Raw genomic sequence first — 21,400 nt, 5'->3', positions numbered from 1 at the left:
TTTTTTTTTTTTTTGTATATAGAAAAGAGAGAGTAAGTAGAAAAAGATTTATTCCATTGTGTTTTTAATATTTAAATGTATATATAATAATTTTTTCCCTTGAGTAATAGTTTATTTACATTGTTTTAGGACTTAGTTATTATTATCATAATTAAATATGTATCAAATTTAACTTGGAAACAAGTTTCATATGGTAACAAGTTCATTTTCCATTAAAACTAAAATTATAGTAAAATAATATTAAATTTGTCATAGGCAACCTTCATAGATGGCCAATGCCTAACATTGACATTGCAATAGCTAGAAACCTTGACATATTATACTTATCCTTAACATTTGTTGTAGCAACCTTAATAGAAGAGCAAGTTAACATTGACATAAGATCAATAAATCTTGACATATGTTGAATCCAACCTTGACAAAAGTGAAAGAAACATTAACATATGTCATACTAACAAAGATTCCATCATTGGTAGAAATAGAAACAACCTTGACATAGGTAAATGTCAAGGTAGCTTTAAAGTTTTCTTGAGACTAGCATAGATGACATATATAAATTATAACATACCTTGACAGATATACCCTACCTTGATGGTGAAAAACTGTTAATGAAAGGCTTTTTTCTTATAGTGTATCATGAAACAAAATAGTAGTTGCTCTTTGATAAATGACTTATGCATTCTTCAATCCAAATGGCATGACTCTATAACAATAGGTACCCCACTCAGTGATGAAAACAGTCTTCTCCATGTCCTCTGGAGCCATCAGAATTTGATTATACTAAAAAAACCCATCCATGAAAGACAATATCGAATGACTTGCAGTGCTATCAACCAACATATTGATGTGGGAAGGAAAAACATCCTTAAGACTAGCTTTATTAAGGTCTCTGAAGTCAATACAAATTCTAACTTTGTTGTCCTTTTTGGGAATAGGAATAACATTAACCAACCACTCAAGATACTCAACCATCAATATAAAACCAACACTAAGTTCTTTTCGAATCTCCTCTTTTACCGGTAAACTCCAACGAGGGTGCAATCGTCTCAACTTCTAATTAACCGGTCTAGCATGTGGTAGAATAGGCAAGTGATGCTGGACTATGGAAGAAACCAACCCTAGCATATCTTCATATGACCATGTAAACACATCTAAATACGCTATGAGAAACTGAATAAGGTCAATCGTCTCATCTGTAGACAATGAAGTATCAATCTGGAGTCCTCGAGGCTAATTCCTAATACCAAAATCAATAGTCTCATCTACAAGCTCAACTTTGCTACCTAAATGACTAGAAAGGGTCTTTGAATCTGAATAAGGTGATTGAGGCTCATCATCTATGTCGAAAAACATTTGATGTGGATGGATGTTGTGACAAGCTAAAAAGAGAACCATACACACAGGGAAATACTCAAAATAACTCATATCCATAGATGAAATTGTGGGTACATCATAAAAAATAGAAGAGACAAATCCTAACATGACATCAAAAGAAACATCATGCCCAACAGACGGGCCAACATTAACAGATTCAACGACAAGAATAATAAAAAACTCAGGTACCACTAGCCGAGCTCCAAATGGTGGGGTGACCTCGAGAATCGATGGATCTGTCTCTACAACACTCTCAACAGCCATCACACCAACATGTCAGACAACTTAACTACTGACACTTCAACTAATCTCGACATTTGCGTCACAGCCAATAGGTCCAACTTATGTTGATAATCATCCTTGAGAGTTGCACCATCAAAGAAACCCTTTACAGGATTTGAACTCTCATACTCATCAATCTCTCTAGGAAAATATGCTAGCGTTGTCTAGGGAAGATGGAGTTGCCCTCATAGTAGTGCAAGGACATAAGACTCCATCAACAAGTTGCATCTAACTAAACAGCTGCTCTATAGTAACTTGTGCACTAGTAGAAAGATCATATATCGACACTTCCATAAAATGTGTAGTAATAGTAGAAGTGGGAACAAAATAATATGATCAATCCCGACCATATGGTCATAGAGGATAATCAAAATGTAGGTGCCTCAATCAAGCCAAAAGGCGAGCTTAGTGCAAATGAGCTATATAAATATAATCTCAATGAGTAGGCTCAAACGCCAAACCAAATGGTAAGTCTCAGTTTGCATCAGACACAAAATCAAAGGCTTCCTACTGCCTCCTACCTAACCCCAAACTGGGCAAGTAGTCCATACTCTGCATCATCCCTATCACAGCTTCGCTACCAAACTCATCAAAAGGTAATGGACAAATCTCTAGTAGGATTATCAAACATCTTGATGGTCTGGACCTTATCAAAGGTAAATCTAGTAAAAAACAGGTCGTCATCACTATGACTAATCTCCAATATAGGCTTTGATGAAAGAGCAGTATCATAAGATAATCGAACTGTGATAACTTGACCATAATGAATAAACTTCACATTCTGATGAAGGGAAAATGATATCGCTCTAGCCTCATGGATCTAGTAATAGGTTGATATCGTGGGTACTTTCAAAACCTGGAATAATGTTGGAAATATAAATTACCCAACCTGGATGCCTAGCATCAATGTCCCCATAACCTTTTTGAGCGTATTATCATACACTTTCACAGTTTGTGTAGAATGACCAAAATCAACTAGTCCAAAGGCCAAAGCTATAATAGTAGATAAATGATAAACATTTAATGCCGATTCATTATCCAATAAGACAGATGAGACTCGACAACCTGAACAACCAATAGTGATGTAGAGAGGTTGAGTATGGTCAATGCCCTCAGATGGGAGGTCATTATCAGAAAAAATTATGTAGAAGGCCCTGCCAATTGTCAACATATGTATCAACCCATTCAACAAAGTGGTAGTATCAATCTGTATCCAACTCAAAGCTCTAACTAATGCCTCATAGTGAGTAGTGGAGGTGGCTAACAAGCTCCAAATAGATATGCAGGCTTGATAAGCCTGCAACTGTCTCACAATCTCAAAATCCTCATTTCTCACTTCATCGCTAGAAGCCTCTCCATCAAAAGGTCTAGTCACTATTGGAGGTTGCTTTCAGGTCACTTTCCCACGCCGAATCACATATTGAATCTCCTCGGAGGGATCAAGATTTGAAGGATCAGAAGTAAGAATAAAATGGGTGGTCACACTATAATGAGAAGTAGGAGAAGGAATTGATAGTTGATGCGGAGCCCTAACATCTGAAATCAAAGTAAAACGTGACCTCTGCTCATACATGACCTCATTTAGGGCCAAAACAACATACGACCTCTGACTTGTTAGGGCAACCCCCCTCTCGATAGCCTCTCCAAAATGAGGTCAAATGTGATATGCTTTCGGTCAAATAACCCCCAGCCCATCATGTGGATACTATCCCTAACATCATTATAATTAAGACAATGTAAACTAGTAGGTGGTGATACTATGTGTGTAGAGTGGGTTGGTAAAGGGTTCGTGGCAACACTGGGCATGGCCAGGTTAACCAAACCTTGATCAATGAGGTCCTAAGTATCATGTTGAAGATCAGTCCTATGATTTGTTAGATGCCCTGAAGCTTGGTAATAAAGACCATGCTTATATAGTTGAAAATGAGAAGAAATTGGTAGCGGTAATGGTCTAGAAGACAAATGAGTCAAAATACCTACCTTAGAGAGCTTTTAAAAAGCTCAACTCAGTGGCATCCCTAAGTCTAAGAATTGCCTCGTAAATTTAGGCGTAAGAGGCCTCTGAGGCCTAACTTCGACATATCCTATAATCAGTCTTGCAGTGGTATAAACAGCCATATGGTTGTTGTGGTTGGGATGAAGGTAATGCCTGTAGAGTCAACCATGGCTACACAAAAGGTTGTGGAAACTGGTACTGCGGATGAGGGAACTTGGCTTGAATTGTCAGTGGTCTGGCATGAAACTATCTAAATGATCGATAGAAGAAGGAAGAAACACTCGTTCGTCCCTAATAGATGATAGAGTCTACCTCCACTGATCGGCTAGATGAAATAGGCTTCTTCCCCTTAGGATTTGAAGGGAAATAATCAATTTATAACTCTCGGGATATGCCCTCCTTTACACTAAAAATTGCCTGGCTTAAAGATCGAAAGTCTTGAAAAGTGTAGGACCTCAGGCGCTACCAACTCTCCTAAAAAAAATTGTTATTAGAAAAAGTGTATACCCTAACCTTATAGTGTATTCACCCAAGCGCCCACAACGAACACAAGGGGAGTTGATAGACGCATCCAACCCTCTGATCTGCCAACAATCTCCTCCCCAGCAACACCCTTGGGGTTCAAACTAGTGACCTCAACTTTGATACCAATTGAGAAAATAAAGGCTATGCTTAAATGAGAAAAACACCCAAGAAGGGGGTGAATTGGGTTTTTTCAAAAACTTTTTCAATACAACAAATTCAAGCACAATATAATAAAAAATAAAGAGATAGAGTTAGAGAATTCAAACTCGGGATTTTATAGTGGTTTGACACTTCCTTGCCTACGTCCACTCTCCTCAAGCTCCTAACCGAGTGAGGGTTCCACTAGCTTGAAGCTTCAACCAAGCTTCCAATCCTTTACACTTGGATTTCGGCTCTAATTGGCTCTTACACAATTTCTTCAAGATTCAAACATCTTGAAGGCTTTAACATTTAAGTTTTACAAGAATGAATCCCTTAACCTAGCTTAAAGATAGCTCAAATACAAATCAAAGATAGGATGACTCACAAGGGTGCACTAAAAGAAATGCAAGTGAGGATTTAATACACTAAGAAATAAATGAGAGCTTTTAAGGCAAGAACAAGTAGGTAGAAAATTGATTGCAAGTGTTCTCTATGTCATAAATGAAGTGGAGCTCTCAATTTATAGGTTTCTAAGCTCGGGAGCCAAGAAAAGCAAAAGGCAGCCTCAACCGATCGAGCTGGGGGTCGACTGGTTCACTAACCGTTGGAGCATTTAATGCTTTGGTATGTTACCATTGCCTTGACCGGACCTCGACCGAAGGTCGATCAGGAAGGAGGGAACCTCGACTGGGAAAGAAAGGCTACTGGAAGAGAGAGAGTGTTTTTGACACTCCTTGATTGGATCTTGATCGAACAAGGGCAACCGGTCGACCGATTCCCCAACCGGTCAGCTGGTTGGCCAGAGCCTTGACCGATTTAACCTTTTGGCCCCGAAAACCTATCTTTTTCATTTCTTTTCTTTTCTAACACTTAGGCAAGGTCTTTAGGTAAATTAATATGCCAATTTTGAAATGTTTTTCCTAAGGTACATTTCATAAAACTCGGGTTTTAATGAAATTGCAACTTTAAAGAACAAATCGAGTTTTCCAAATATGCATAAAAAGATATGTAAACTCTAAGTGCACCCATGCATTCATCTTACATTTGTTTCTTATGATTAAAAGTCTTCCGAAAGACTCGATCTTGTATTGATTTGGTCATTTGATGAATTTATGAATTTATACCTGAAATTCTTTACCATTCAAACCAATTAGTCAATTAACCGTGGTTTGTTATCATCAAAACCAGATTAGGAGAACCCTTGGGCTAACAATCTCCCCCTTTTTGATGATGACAAACCTTAGTTATCTAGGAAAAGAAAAAATCTCCCCCTCAAACCAAACATGGATCAATCAATCAAAATTTATGAATTTGAAACCAAGATAATCAAGACATGAGAATTTTCAATAGGAAACAGTGTAAATCATGAAAATAGCATATCATATATATATATATATATATATATATATAGTAAAATCAAATGTACACGAAACATAAACATATAATCTAATCCAAATAGATATGACAATGATATGCATGTAGGTCTCCTAGATTCTAGATATTTCTTCCCCTTTGGAAACATAAAAAAGAAACGAAGGGGGTCTCAATGAAATCAAGGCTAAGGAGGTGGATGTGGAAACACGGAGCGAAGGTAAGCCATCATCTTCTCATGCTGACTCTCCTGGCGACTCTCAATGCGCTTAATCGTCTGTTGGAGATGATCAAATGTAGTCTGCTACTGATCCATGCGATCCTCCATATGCTCAAATCTCTGCTGTAGATACTCAAACTGAGAAGTGAAGCTAGTCTGATATTGATCCATGTGATCCTCCATGGAGTAGAATCGAGTATCACTGACTACTGCAAGCTCCTCCATGCGAGTGCCAAGTAAGCTGATAAATACATCAAAGGTGCATGATCAGGAGTGTGAGGTGCCTGATGAGGTGATGTCTCATTGTGAGGAGGCTTGGTGAAGGATGGTTGAGAAGATGGTCGCGCTATAAACTGGCTTAGACATCATCGGCTCAGGGAATGTGGCCTCAAACTGAACACCCTTAGACTGGAATGGAGGGATGTCAAGCTCGGGCTCTCTCTACTCAAAGCCTCTCCTAGGGTCTAACCCACCCTCCATATCTCATATCTCGGCCTCTACTCCGAGATGCACCTGTCCCTATTCCCAGGCTTGTGTTGGTGGTTGCTCTGTTCTCTTAATCCAGGAGCCATCGGGGGCCTTCTCAAACTTCATCAATCCCAAGGATTGCTCATCATAAGTGTCATAAATACTGGAGGCCTCAAAATCTGTCTTCCTGCTCAAATCAACCCCGACATCCTTGAATACTCTAGTGAGGAAGCTGCCATAGGGGAGTACGCGGGTTGAGCTCTTGCAACGTGAAATCATGTGCATCATCATCAGATATCCCACGTGAATCCGTTTCCTCGTCAGAATAGAGTCCACGAGGAATGCCTCAAGGTAGGAGACCTCATCTCGGAGCCCGCCTCGTGGTAGTAGGATGGAGCAGATCATGTGGTGAAGGACTCGGCAAATCACGGTCAAGCTATGTGTCGTTGGTTTGCCCATCCCTTGGGTGTCTACAAGTCCGCACATCCTTTAAATAACATTTTTAGGCTCGAAACCTGGCACAGTGGGCCAAACCTTGGACTCATACATCTTGAGTCCAACTGGAACAATGTTGAAAATGCGGCAGATGCTCTCCAGGTCTAACTGGATCTCAACACCTCTAACGGTGGAAATGATCGATCCACCAAGTCCATATGTCACTCTCGAATAGAAAGCACACACCGGAGTTGAGAAAATCAGCTCCAAAATCGTCACTACGGGCAACCAACCCATTCGACTGAAGAGACCTCAAACCCGAAATGCCGCGGTTGGGAGAAATTAATACTTCTCCCTGGAACCACTTTCCTTTGAGCGAACTTCTGCTTGTACCTCTGATAATCCTTTACGGAACTAAAGAGAGTCGTGTCAAACCTCGCCTTTCAACGAGCCTCCATTTGAGTAGGCTGAGACGGCTCAGCAGGGCGCTTGCCTTATGCCCTAGAGGTAGCTGTTTCTCTCATAGGAGCCATCAGAAGAACAAAAATGAAAGAGGTGAGGCAAATAGAGAGAGATACAAGCACAACCAAGAGAAAATGAATCCAATCAAAAGCTCTAGGCACTCGAAAATGGAGAAGAAGTCGATTGTGAGGCACGGAAGCACTCCAAAGCTAAAACCCTAGCCTCCAATCGTCCCAAAATCCACTTCAAAGCTTGCAATCGGTCCAATATCTTGCCCAAAATGGTCTTTGGAAGTGGAAATGTGAAGAACCTTGAAGAAATTGAGGAGAACAGTGGAGAAAACAAAGCACGGGAGGCTCTTTAAATTCCTAGCCTCGACTAATCGGTTGATCGGTCATGATCCGATCGATCGCCTGGTCAACGGTCAACGTAGTTTGACTTTTGTCATTTTGTGCATTTTCTCCTTTTGTGATCCCTCCCTGCCATTTTCAGTTGAAATCCCCAATTTTTTATGCCCAATGCCAAGGGAATTTTGATTTTTGGTCCAAAATTGACCATTTATCTAAGTATATGTCTATATGATGCATATGACGTGAAGAATATACCAATTTTTTTTTAAGGATGTACCAAATTTTATGAAGAATATACCAAATTTTGTAAATGATGTACCAAGGGTGTCAAAGTCCGTTTCGAGGTGGGGAATGATTTCTAATCACTTCCCGAGGGTTTCCAAAGGAAGAAATGGACCATGCGAAGGAAGATAGGCGTCCCGTTAGCTTAAGGATTAGATGTATCAAATTTCTCAAGGATGTACCTAGGCTTCCAAGGTTCATTTTGGAGTGGGGAATCATCTCCAATCACTTCCTAAAGATTCCTAAAGGAATAAATGAACCATGGGTAATAAGATAGGGGTCTCGATAGCTCAAGGATTGGATACCAAAGTTTTTTAAGGATGTATCAAAATTTTTCAAAGATGTACCAAATTTTGTAAAGGATGTACCAAAGGTGCCAAAATCCATTTTGAGGTGGGAAACAACCTCCATTCACTTCCTGAGGGTTTCCAAAGGAAGAAATGAACCATGAGAAAGGAGACAGGTGTCCAATTAACTCAATGATTGGATGTATCAAATTTTCACAAAGATGTACCTAAGGTTCCAAAGTCCGTTTTGAAGTAGGAAACAAACTATAATCACTTTCCATAGATCCTTAAAGGAATAAATGGACAATGAGTAATAAGATAGAGGTCTTAGTAGCTCAAGGATTGGATGTACCAAAATTTTTTAAGGTTGTACCAAATTTTGTAAAGGATGTACCAAATTTTATAAAGGATATACCAAGGGTGCCAAAGTTTGTTCTGAGGTGGGGAATGACCTCCAATCACTTCTTGAGGTCTCCAAAGGAAGAAATGAAACATGAAAATAGAGATAGGTGTCCCGTTAGCTCAAGGATTGGATGTATCAAATTTTCTCATGGATGTACCTAGGGTTTTAAAGTTCGTTTTGGAGTAGGGAATGACCTCCAATCATTTTCCAAAGATCCCCAAAGGAATAAAATAACCATAGGTAATAAAATAGGGGTCTCTATAGCTCAAGGATTGGATGTATCAAATTTTTTTAAGGATGTACCAAATTTTATGAAAGATGTACCAAATTTTATAAAGGATGTACCAAGTGGGCCAAAGTCCATTCCAAAGTAGGGAACGACCTTTAATCACTTCCTAAGGTTGTCCAAATGAATAAATAGACCATGGGAAGGAAGATAGGTGTCCCATTAGCTTAAGGATTGGATGTATCAAATATTCTTAAGGATGTACCTACAGTTCCAAAGTTTGTTTCGAAGTAGGAAACGATCTCCAATAACTTTCCAAAGATCCCTAAAGGAATTAATGGACCATGGGTAATGAGATAGGGGTCCTGATAGCTCAAGGATTAGATGTATCAAATTTTGTAAATGATGTATCATGGTTGCCAAAGTTCGTTCCAAGGTGGGGAACAACCTTTAATCACTTCTCGAGGGAGATAGGTGTCCTGTTAGCTCAAAGATTGGATGTATCAAATTTTCTCAATGATGTACCTAGGGTTCCAAAGTCTGTTTCAGAGTAGGGAACAACCTCCAATCACTTTCCAAAGATCCTTATAGGAATGAACAGACCATGGGTAAATAAATAGGGGTCCCGATAGCTCAAGGATTGGATGTACCAAATTTTTTAAGGATGTACCAAATTTTGTGAAAGATGTACTAAATTTTGTAATTGATGTCCAAATTTTGTAAATGATATACCAAGATTGACAAGGTTGATTTCGAGGTGGGGAACAACCTCCAATCACTTCCCAAGGGTCTCCAAATGAAGAAATGGACCATAGGAAGGGATACATATGTCCAATTAGCTCAAGAATTAGATGTATCAAATTTTCTCAAAGATGTACCTAGGGTTTCAAAGTCCGTTTCAGAGTTGGGAACGACCTCCAATCGTTTTCCAAAGATCCCTAAAGGAATAAATGAACCATGGGTAATAAGATGGGGATCCTGGTAGCTCAAGGATTGGATGTACCAATTTTTTTTTTTTTTTATGGATGTACCAATTTTTTTTATGGATGTACTAAATTTTGTGAATGATATACCAAATTTTGTAAATGATGTACCAAGGGTGCTAAATTCTGTTTTGAGGTGAGGAACGACCTCCAATAACTTCCCGGTGGTCTCTAAAGGAAGAAATTGACCATGAAAAGGGAGATAGGTGTCATGTTAGCTCAAGGATTGGATGTATCAAATTTTCTCAAGGATGTACCTAGGTTTTCAAAGTTTGTTTCGGAGTAGGAAATGACTTCCAATCACTGTCCAAAGATCCCTAAAGGAATAAATGGACCATGGGTAATAAGATAGGGGTCCCAATTGCTCAAGGATTGGATGTACCAAATTTCTTTAAGGATGTACCAAATTTTATGAAAGATGTACAAAATTTTATAAAACATGTACCAAATTTTGTAAAGGATGTACCAAGGGGGCCAAAGTCCATTTCGAAGTGGGGAACAACTTCCAATCACTTCCTAAGGCTATCTAAAGGAATAAATTGACCATGGGAAAGAAGATAGGTGTCTTGTTAGCTTAGTGATTGGATGTATCGAATTTTCTTAAGAATATATCTAGGGTTCCAAAGTCTGTTTCGGAGTAGGGAATGACCTTCAATCATTTTTCAAAGATCCTTAAAGGAATGAACACACCATGGGTAATAAGATAGGGGTTCTGATAGCTCAAGGATTGGATGTACCAATTTTTTTTTTTTTTTGAGTATGTACCAAATTTTATGAAGGATATACCAAATTTTGTAAAAGATGTACCAAGGTTGCCAAAGTCTGTTCCGAGGTAAGGAACAAACTCCAATCACTTCCCGAGGATCTCCAAAGGAAAAAATGGACCATGAGAAGGGAGATAGGTGTCCTATTAGCTTAAGGATTGAATGTATCAAATTTTCCCAAGGATGTACCTAGGGTTCCAAAGTCTGTTTCGAAGTAGGGAAAAACCTCAAATCACTTCCCAAAGATCCCTAATGGAATAAATGGACTATGGGTAATAAGATAGAGGTTTCGATAGCTCAATGATTGGATGTATCAAATATTTTTAAGGATGTACCAAATTTTGTAAAAGATGTACCAAATTTTATGAAGGATGTACCAAATTTTGTAAAGGATGTATCAAGTTTTATAAAAGATGTACTAATAGTGCCAAAGCTTGTTCCAAGGTGGGGAATGACCTCCAATCACTACTTGAGGGTCCTCAAAGGATAATATGGACCATGTGAAGATAAATAAGGGTCTCAATAGCCCGAAGATTGGATGTACCAAAATTTCTTAACAATGTACCAAATTTCCTTAAGAATGTACTTAGGGTTTCAAAGTTCTTTTCGAAGTAGGGAACGACCTCTAATTATTTCCTAAAGATCCCTAAAGGAACAAACGAACCATGGGTAATAATATAGAGGTCCCAACAGCTCATGGATTAGATGTACCAAATTGTTTTAAAAATGTGCTAAATTTTGTGAAAGATGTACCAAATTTTGTAAAAGATGTACTAAATTGTCTTTAGGACGTACCTTGGGTTCCAATGTCCATTCCAGGGTAGGGAACAACCTGCAATTTCTTCTTGAGGGTCCCCAAAGGAATGTATGAACCATGAGAATGGAGATAGGGGTCTTGGCTCCTCTAAGAATGGATATACCTAGAATTCCAAAGTTTGTTTTGGGGTAGGCGAGGACCTTCAATTACTTATCGAGGATCCCAAATGAATATATACACTATGATAAGTATGATAGTGGTTCTGGTTCCCCTAAGCATGAGTTTACCTTTTTTTTTTTTTTTTTTTTTTTTTAAGATGTACCTATTTTTTATGAAAAATATATTTTCTTTTATATTTTATTTTAATTTAAAATTAAAGATTTTAACCAAACAAAAAGTTAGATCCACAGTCAATTTAAAATCATAAGAAAAATGACAAAAACACCATTACTTATTGTGATTTTGATATGATAAATTTAAAATGAAAATAAAAATAAAAATAATGTAAATAATAAAATAGTATTACAAAGATATTTTTACTCTTACATGTGATAGAATTTACAAAATAAATAAATCTTTTGTTTAGAATTAATATAAAAAATCTTATATCATATACCTCTAAATAATAAAATAGAAATTTTAAATTTAAACCTTAATTTATCAAATGCATTATTATAACTAATATTTAAAATCATCAAGTATATTATTTGTGAAATAATATTTTCATTTTTGTCCATTATATATTTTTATTTTTATTTAATTTGTTATATTAACTAATTTTTTATATTATTATTTTAAGTTTAATATGTAAAAAAAAAAAAATTAAAATCAATAAATATGGAGAATTTAGAGAGTAAAAAAAAAAAAAAAATTAAAGAAGTTTTATGAGAAAATACATGAACATATTAAAAAGCATATAAAATAAAAAGAGAAAAATAGTGATAAAAACTATAATAGGTGACAAAAGAATATAGTGAAAGGAAAGGAAAGAAAAAAGGAAAAAATTGAGAAAAAAAAAAAGCTGAGAATATGACAAGTGGTGAGTGAGATATATTGATGTGAGATAAATAATAAAAATAAATGCTACATGTACTTATCAATAGGTGATATTAAATTGTTGTACTTTGTCCTTTATTTTTGAGAGTATTGTAAAACGAATTTAAAAGCATTATTGAAATGCATGACAATATTCTTTTTTTACACTAAAATTAAAAAACAAAAAGTAAAATTTATTTATTTATTTTTTAGTTGATGAATGGTTGCATGATTTCCCTTTAAATAAATACGAACATAAATAAACCAAGTAAACTTGACTATGGTATTACATCTCCTCATCTAGATCCTCCACCTTCATGTTACATATTTAGAAACGAACCTATCATGGTTGGGCTTATGCACTCAGCAGTCGCAATTCATAATGAGCATTGAGATTCACAAAATTGAAAAGGAAAACTAAATACTTTATTGAAAATAAAAGAGGGGAAAAAAACAAACAAAGCCTCCCCTATGAACGAATACGTAGATCTCGCTACATACATAAGCCTACTCTTTCAAAGCAGAATTTCCAACATCCATAATTTTTTTTTTAATTAAAATTTATGCAAATATATCAAAAGAAATATTTAAAAACAGAAAATTTTGTGGTTGGAGTGGGAAGACATGACATCCAAATATGAGTAACTTGAGGTTGGAAATGGGCAGTTTTGACTTTATCGAGGAGTAAATTGGAAGAAGGGAAAAAGGATTTTGAAAAGGCGTGATGATAGTTACAAATTAGTAAGGCTGAGTTGAGACTGAAAAGCATCTCCAGGTTTAAAACCTAATAAAAGCAAATACACACAGAGCATAATAATACCCATCAATCAGTCATAAACACAATCTCATCATCACAAATCACCCAAATCCCACTGCTCGCCTCACCCTGCACGCCATGTGTCTCCTGAACCGGACTGCTACTGAACCGGTTACGAAGGGTACCAATGCATAACGGAAATGCTAGGACAGATTTGGATGGATGGAGACTACCTGCCGGAGGGTGGTGCTGTGGTGGCCGGCACGTGTGGATTGACGCGGTGGGAGTAAAGCCGGCGCCAGCGCCGTCGTGGGTCTGTGTCATCGTCGTCATCGAATTAGTGGAGAGTATCCAAGTCTTAATCATTTCTCCACAAATGGCTGCATACGCAATCATTTGTATCGCCTCTATAAATAGCTCTGGGTCTCTCCTCTGTCTACATACCTCTGAGACTTGCAGACGTTGGCTTGCTCAAAAGCTTCAACTAGAATGGCGTTTAAAACTAAGTTTGTTCTTGTGGTTGTAATGGTGGTGGTGGTGGTGTTCTTGGTGCTGATAGAACAAGCTTCTGGTTTGTCTCCCTTTCTTTGTATCAGTTTTGCCATGAAAAATATTTAACTGTGATTCCTCCATTAATGCCAATGAACTCTTGAGCTTATGGAATATGAGTGAATCTCTCTTTATCGACTCGGCGAAGTCTTAGCTTTGTTTGCTAATATTACACTAGTTGGTTTAGTGATTATAATGTCTGTATTTGGCAGATTCTGGTACTGGGTATGGACAGATTTTCGGTGAAGCAGCTTCCTATAAGATTCAGAACAGAAAGGTCTCGTTTTAACCCTAGCTAATTTGAAATGACGTACATGGTTTGATTTTTTTTTTTTTTTTTCAACATAAATAAAGATTTGTAATATTAGTGCGATTTTTGCCCTTCACTCTTGCAGGTAGTGATTGCTGTGGAGACAAAGGAGGAGGCTTTGACGAAAGACGTGCATGGATCCACAAGGAGTGCTGGAAATGGTGCGGAGAAGTTGGTGGATTGGGAACTAAGGAAGGTTCCTTCCGGTCCAGATCCGCTGCATCATAACGGAGGAGGTCCCAAGAAGCCTCGAACTCCATGAGAGTGGCAGAGAAGTGTGAAGGATGAAGAGCTAGCTCTTCGTAATGTTTTGTTCTACGTAGGGATAGTAGTTGGTGGATATATACTATATATACCTAGTTAACAAAATGGGGCGAGGTCTTTTGCCTACTAGTGAAGCCTCATGTTTATGTTCCTTTTCTTCTTCTCTTCCTCCTTCTTCCTGGTCTAGCTAGATATGTTTTCGTTCTTTTGTCCTTTTCTTTTCTTGCTTTTGCCCATGAGCAAACACTTAAAAATGTATGTATTTTCTGCAACTGTGCATGTTAGTATATGTATATCTACTGTGAAGTGCTCTTGAATTAATTTCTTTTGACAGTACTGAAACTGGTTTAGGAAAAAAGGTGGCGAGTAGGAAGGAAGGGAAGACAATTGAGTAGTGGGTGATCAGGAGTGACATCAGTGTGGGACAGAGACGTGGTTTGATACCCCAAGTGTCACACTCAAGCATATGACCATTTGTAGCGAGGAGAGCATTTTCGGACTGACATAAATATGTCCAGGCTGATGGGAAGTGCTGGGGCTCGCCTTCTATCTCTGTGTCTGCCGATAACAACCCTTGCGATTCTATTTTAATCTAAGTTATCACGTAGGGGGTGCCCCCTAGCTGTAATGATGCTTAGCTATAGGCTATACATAGCTAGGACGACTCAAATATTTCCTTTTTCTCTTCTTTTCACTCTTTCATTTCTAGGCTCTCAAGGACTGCCTGTTTTAGTTTATGGTTCGGTTTACAAAACATCACAAGATCACAGTACATATTGGTACATTTTAATCAAAATGTGTTTATGAAGCAAGGTGATCGTAATGCGGGAGAAGGTACTGATTGGAAGCCAAGAAACAAGGAAGAAAAAGAAGAGAGGTAGGCTGTGATCGAAAGTGAAGTGAATTAATCCAGGTCGAAAGGTATCGTACTTTACAGTCACGCCAAGCTTGGCTAATTGGTCCCTTTCACATGCATCACCTGACGTCATGCAGTACATCCCCTAACTAACTACTAAAGAAAAGGTTAGACAGAAAAAGAAAACAGCTGGTTGATCATGAAACCAAAAAACCTAAAAGTAAAAAAATAGAGAGGAAGATTAAAAAAAAAAAAATTAAAAATAGATTTAAAATTAATAAATTAAATTATATATTATTTTAAATAATTTTAAAATATATAAATTTTTAATTAATTTTTATTATATTTGATTTTTTTTTCTATCATAAAACCAAATGGAGCCAAACATAATTTAAATCTAAAAGTTTTATTTGAATGATTGTCAATAATTCATAGGTGATTTTTCATATTAGATGCAAATTTATAATTAAATATGATGAAATCCTCTTATTCTAAACATGTGGATTTCATATTAAGGAAAAGGAAAAAAAAAAAAAAGAAGAAAAAAAAAGAAAAAAAAGAAAGAAGAGGTATTTGATACCTTAGTCAGGAAGTAGGAAGGACTGAAGGACCGAAGGAGAGGTGTTGCGAAAAGCCCAACCAGATGACGCATATATTTATGAAAGGATTATAAGGTAGTTAGGTTGAGAGGGAAGGTGGCTAAAAATTTAAAAAATCACTGCGGAATTCTGTCTCAAATTTGTTGAGCCAATGCCCGCACACAAGCACATACCCTCATTCGCAACTCTCCTCGACTCTTGCGCATCTAAAAGAGACTTACAAAAACTCAAACAAATTCACGCCCGAATCATAACTGTCGGAATTTCTCGCCACGACTTCATTCGAGCCAAGCTCGTCGCCTCCTACGCCTCATGTGCCCAAATGTCCCAGGCCTCTTACATCTTCTCCCTCACCAATCGTCGCCCCACCTTCCTCTATAACTCCCTCATTAGAGGTTACTCGTCTCTCTTCCTTTTCTCTCAATCCCTCTCCATTTTTTGCCAAATGCTTTTCGCCCACAAACCCATCGATTGCTACACTCTGCCTGCAGTCCTCAAGTCTTGCTCTGGCTTGTCGGCTCTGCGCCTCGGTCGGCAAGTTCATTGCGCCGTTGTGGCAAATGGGTTGGCCTCCGATTTGGCCACTATAAATGCTTTGATAAGTATGTACTCTAAGTGTGGTGATTTAGCGGCGGCTCGGAAGGTGTTTGATCGAATGACGGAGAGGAATTTGGTCACTTGGTCCGCGATGATGGCGGGGTATGGGGTGCATGGTGTGTTTGGTGAGGTTTTTGAGTTGTTTGATGGGATGGTGGATGCGGGTGAGGTGCCGGATGGGGTGACTTTTACGGCAGTTTTGGCAGCTTGTAGTCATGGGGGTTTCATGGAGAATGGAAGGAAATATTTTGGGATGATGGAGGAAAGGTTTGGGGTGAGGCCTCGGCTCGAACATTACACATGTATGGTGGATATGTTGGGAAGGGCAGGGCGGGTTGAGGAGGCTGAGGAGTTGATTGAGGGGATGGAGGTGGAGCCTGATGAGGCCTTGTGGGGTGCTTTGTTGGCTTCATGTAAGATTCATGGAAAAGTGGAGGTAGCAGAACGTGTAGCCGAGAAGGTCTATGGGAGGAGACTGAATGAAGCATCTTTGTAATTTGCAAAGGAAGTTGTGTGGTATTGGTACCTCAATGAATTTTGTTGGTTTTGTTGCTTTGAAGGGAGGGATCTTTTTCCTTCTTGGGTTGGTGTGAGCATTGCAGATTTGGTTGAAGAAAAATGGGGGGATTGCAGGCTAGTTTTGCAAAATATAATTCATTCCCGGAACCTTTGGATTGGTCTCATCTCATCTCTTTAAAAGACATTTTTTCTAAGTTCATGGGAGAAATTTAGTGTGAGAATATTGGAAAGATAGAAGAATCTTCGAATTGTTAGAACTTTTTTCATGGCTCTGATTCTAACATGGATTGAAGTGGTTATGTGATGGTAACGTACTATGAGTTTTTGCACTTGCAAATTTGGGAGATGAAAGGAATGAGGAACAACAATGCTATGCCTCAACAGTGATAACCATGATTGAAATGAACTTTATATAAAATGTAAGATAAATAAATCACACTTGTTTTCTTTATAAAGTTGGAATGATGGTTTTTTGGAGGCATTAAGGTTAGCACTTGTACCATTATTTTTTCATTAATATGTCTTGGATTTCCTAACAATTATAACAAGCGTCAAAGATAATTTATTTTTCAAATCCATTTTGTAGTTCTTTGTTGAAGCATTAGTGCCTTCATATGGTTTGAATTTAAATGCTAGAATTGGTGCTAAAGAAAATAGTCAGTCAGCAAATCAATTGGCTCCTCTGTACTTACTTTTCTAAGTTTCTGTGTTTTTGCTTTATTAAGCTTGTACAAGCTGTTTCATGGCGTCTGGAGAGGTTCCACAGACTTGTGCATCTATTGGGGGAAATACTACTTGGGGGCTATGCAATTGTTAGGTTTGGGTTCCAATTTCATATCAATCTAGAATAACATAGCAAGTGGCCGTTTGGAGGTAAGAACCTTGACCAATTGAAGTCGGCGATCGATTCATAGCCCGACTAGCTACCATGCCAAAACATGTTTCAAACCATGCAAGGACACCGCAACCGGTCAAGTGCCCTTGGCGGTCAACCAATCGCAAAAATTGTCGAATCTCTGCTCATTCATATTCATTTGATCCTGACTAAATTACATTTCTCCTTTTACTTTTTGGACATTATCTTGAGTATGCTGCCTCCAGCAGTGAATTTGTGGAATGAACTCAATCAAAAAAAAAAAAAAAAATTGTTTCTGTATTTTCAAAAAATAAATTTCAGTCATGTTCATAAGATTTCCCAACCTCTATTTCAGGAACATAACCGCAGATTCTCAGCTCAAGGAATAGATGATCGAGCATGGCATAGATATTCTGCGTCTCGACATGGGTCTTATCACCGGCCACGAATTCATGAATACTGCCATCCATCTCAATCGAACTGAACCCTGGTTTCTTATGGATACCAAGCGCCTTCATCTTCTTCCTAACCTTGCTCGCACCATCCCACCTTCCAACTGCTGCATATATGTTAGAAAGGAGCACATAATTGGAATCGCTACCGGGATCCACCTCGCACAGATACTTCATTAACCTTTCAGCCAAGCCAACATCTCCATGAGTCCTACAGGCAGCCAGCAAAGAACCCAGAACAACTTCATTTGGCTTCATGGGCATGTTTGCTATAACATTCAACGCATCTTCCAACCTCCCTGCGCGGCTATAGAGATCCACTAAGCACCCATAATGCTCAATTCGAGGCGAGATTTTACGAGTTCTCTTCATGATATCAAAGAATTGGAGGCCCTCGTCAACTAAACCGGAATGGCTACATGCTGTTAGAGCTCCCGTGAAACTGACTCCATCCGGTCTGAACCCTTCTTTGCGCATCAAATTGAAGAATTCCAGAGCCTCCTCCGCATGCCCATTTAGAGCAAAGCCCACGATCATGGAGTTCCATGAGACCAAGCTTCGCTTAGGCATCTGCTCAAAAACTTGACGTGCTAGTCGAATACATCCACACCGAGAGTACATGTCTATCAATGAATTACTTATCTTGATATTGTCCTTAAAATCCTGCTTCATGACAAATCGGTTTATCCACAAGCCCAAACCAAGTGCTCCCAAATTTGCACAGGCTGCAAGCACAGAAATGATGGTCACGTAATCGGGCTCCACTCCAGCCAGTTGCATTTCCCTAAACCATTCCAGAGCTTGCTCAAAACAACCTTTCTTAACAAACCCACCAATCATGGAAGTCCAAGAAATCGCATCTCTTTCAGACATTTGATCAAACAACACAATCGCCTCCCCAACTTCCCCATTCCTCATACACCCATCAATCATAGTATTCCAAGACACCGAATTCCTCACATGCATTTCATCAAACATTAACCAGGCAAGATCCAGCTGACCACATTTCGAGTACATATCAACCAGGGCAGTACCCACCATCACATTTTCAGTATCCAAACCCAGTTTCCGAACATAAGCATGGATTGAACCCCCAAATCTTAGACCCTCTAAAGGGAAGTCGGTGCAGGCAGAAAGAAGAGTGAGAAAAGTTATGTGATTGGGTCTGACCCCGGCAATTTGCATGCGGGAAAACTCTGCGGCGGCTTCGGGTAATTGACCATTGCGGCAGTGGAGGGCGATAGAAGATGTCCATGAGACAATGGGGTCAATAGGACTGTGGGTGTGGCTACGAGTGAGATGGTATTTTGTGCTGTGAGGACGGCTAGGAAATGTGGGTTGATTTGGTTTGGAGTTTGGGCTTGAGTTTGGGTGCGTGACAAGGGATGAAGGTGTGGTAGCTGTGTAGGCGGGAAGGCTCATTTTTCGAATTAACGTTGGTAGAGGGAGGTGCGATTGCCTTTTAGAAAATGGGAGAATTGTGCTTCAGCCCCTTGGGCTTGATAATTAATGTAAGGTCATCTTTTTAATAAATAAAATTACCAATTTGATTCATTTTTGTCTCTATTCCACCACTCTTCACATGCTAACACCAACAAATTCATCATTATTTAACCATTTTTGAATTATTCATCATTTTTTAAACTCTTTTATAAATAATTGAAAATTATATTAATGATTCAAAAACTATTTTGGAAAATAATTTCTAAAAAAATTTATTTAAATAAATAAAAATTGTCCTTTACATTTTAGAGGTAAATAATTTAATGATTAAAGGGAAAATCATCTAACCATGCACTAATTATAAAAAATATGAGATTTTGAAACTTTACTTTTTTCTTTTTAATTTTGGTGTAAAATGAAAAAAAAAAAATTGTCTATTCATACACTCCAATAATGTTTTCAAATTTGTTTCACAATTACCTTCAAAAGTAAAGGACAAAAGTACACATCAATTTAATGCTATCTGTTAACAAGTACATGAGTAATTTAATTTTATTATTTTTTTCATATCAATATAACTCCCTTACCACTTGTCACGTTTCCACTTTTTTGTTTCCACTTTTTTCCTTTTTATTTTTTTTTCCTCTTCTGCCACCATAATCCATTGTCACCTATTATAGTTTTTATTATTATTTTTCTTTTTTATCTTTATATTCTTTTTAATATGCTCATGCATTTTTTAATAAAACTTATTTAATTTTAATTTATTTTTACTCTCTAATTTGTCTATATTTATTGATTTTAATTATTTTTTTGACATATTAAACTTAAAATGATAATATAATAAATAATTAATCTAACAAATTATATATATATATATATATATATATATATATATATATATATATATATATATATATATATATATATATATATATATATAATGTAGAAAAATGAAAATATTATCCCACAAATAATAATGATTTTAAATATTAATTATAATAATACATTGTATAAATTAAGATTTAAATTTAAAAACTCCATTTTATTATTTAGAAGTTTATGATATAAGATTTTTTATATTAAAACTAAACAAAAGATTTATTTATTTTGTAAATTATATCACATGTAAAAGTAAAAATATCATCGTAATACTATTTTATTATTTACATTATTTTTATTTTTATTTTTATTTTAAATTTATCATATCAAAATCACAATAAGTGACGGTGCTTTTATCATTTTTCTTATGATTTTAAATTGATTGTGGATCTAACTTCTTTTTTTTGGTTAAAACCTTTAATTGTTAATTAAAATAAAATATAAAAAAAATATATTTTTCATAAAAAATAGGTACATCCTTAAAAAAATAGGTAAATTAATGCTTAAAAAAACCGAAAACACTATCATACTTATCATGGTGTATATTCCTTTAGGACCCTTGATAAGTAATTGGAGGTCTTTGCCCACCCCAAAAAGAACTTTGGGATCCTAGGTATATCCATTCTTAGAGGAACCAAGACCCCTATTTTCATTTTCATGGTTCATATATTCCTTTGGGGACCCTTGAGAAGGAATTAGAGGTTATTTCCCACCTTAAAACGGATATTGGAACCCAAGATACATCCTAAAGACAATTTGGTGCATCATTTATAAAATTTGGTACATATTTTATAAAATTTGGCACATCCTTAAAACAATTTTGTACATCCAATCCATGAGCTACAAGGACCTCTATATTATTACCCATGGTTTGTTTATTTCTTTAGGGATCTTTAGGAAGTAATTAAAGGTCGTTCCCTACTCAGAAACGAACTTTGGAACCCTAGGTACATCC

At 37.2% G+C, this 21,400-nt stretch overlaps 2 protein-coding genes across 2 annotated transcripts; one reads left to right on the top strand and one right to left on the bottom strand.

Annotated features, from left to right (window-relative positions):
- Positions 1-15,707: 15,707 nt before the first annotated feature.
- Positions 15,708-17,325, top strand: LOC100254721 (pentatricopeptide repeat-containing protein CRR2, chloroplastic). The gene has a single exon (XM_002274136.4). The coding sequence runs from the start codon at positions 15,848-15,850 to the stop codon at positions 16,787-16,789; it is 942 nt and encodes a 313-aa protein (XP_002274172.1). The 5' UTR covers positions 15,708-15,847; the 3' UTR covers positions 16,790-17,325.
- A 619-nt stretch (positions 17,326-17,944) lies between these two features.
- On the bottom strand, positions 17,945-19,632 carry LOC100249599 (pentatricopeptide repeat-containing protein At1g05750, chloroplastic). Its single transcript, XM_002274173.5, has one exon. The coding sequence runs from the start codon at positions 19,540-19,542 to the stop codon at positions 17,986-17,988; it is 1,557 nt and encodes a 518-aa protein (XP_002274209.2). The 5' UTR covers positions 19,543-19,632; the 3' UTR covers positions 17,945-17,985.
- Between the last annotated feature and the right edge of the window lie 1,768 nt (positions 19,633-21,400).

The sequence above is a fragment of the Vitis vinifera genome, chromosome 6, assembly GCF_030704535.1.
Source record: "Vitis vinifera cultivar Pinot Noir 40024 chromosome 6, ASM3070453v1".
NCBI classification, from domain to species: domain Eukaryota; kingdom Viridiplantae; phylum Streptophyta; class Magnoliopsida; order Vitales; family Vitaceae; genus Vitis; species Vitis vinifera.
Note: the sequence above shows the minus strand (reverse complement) of the source record. Positions and strands in the feature narration are given on the sequence as shown.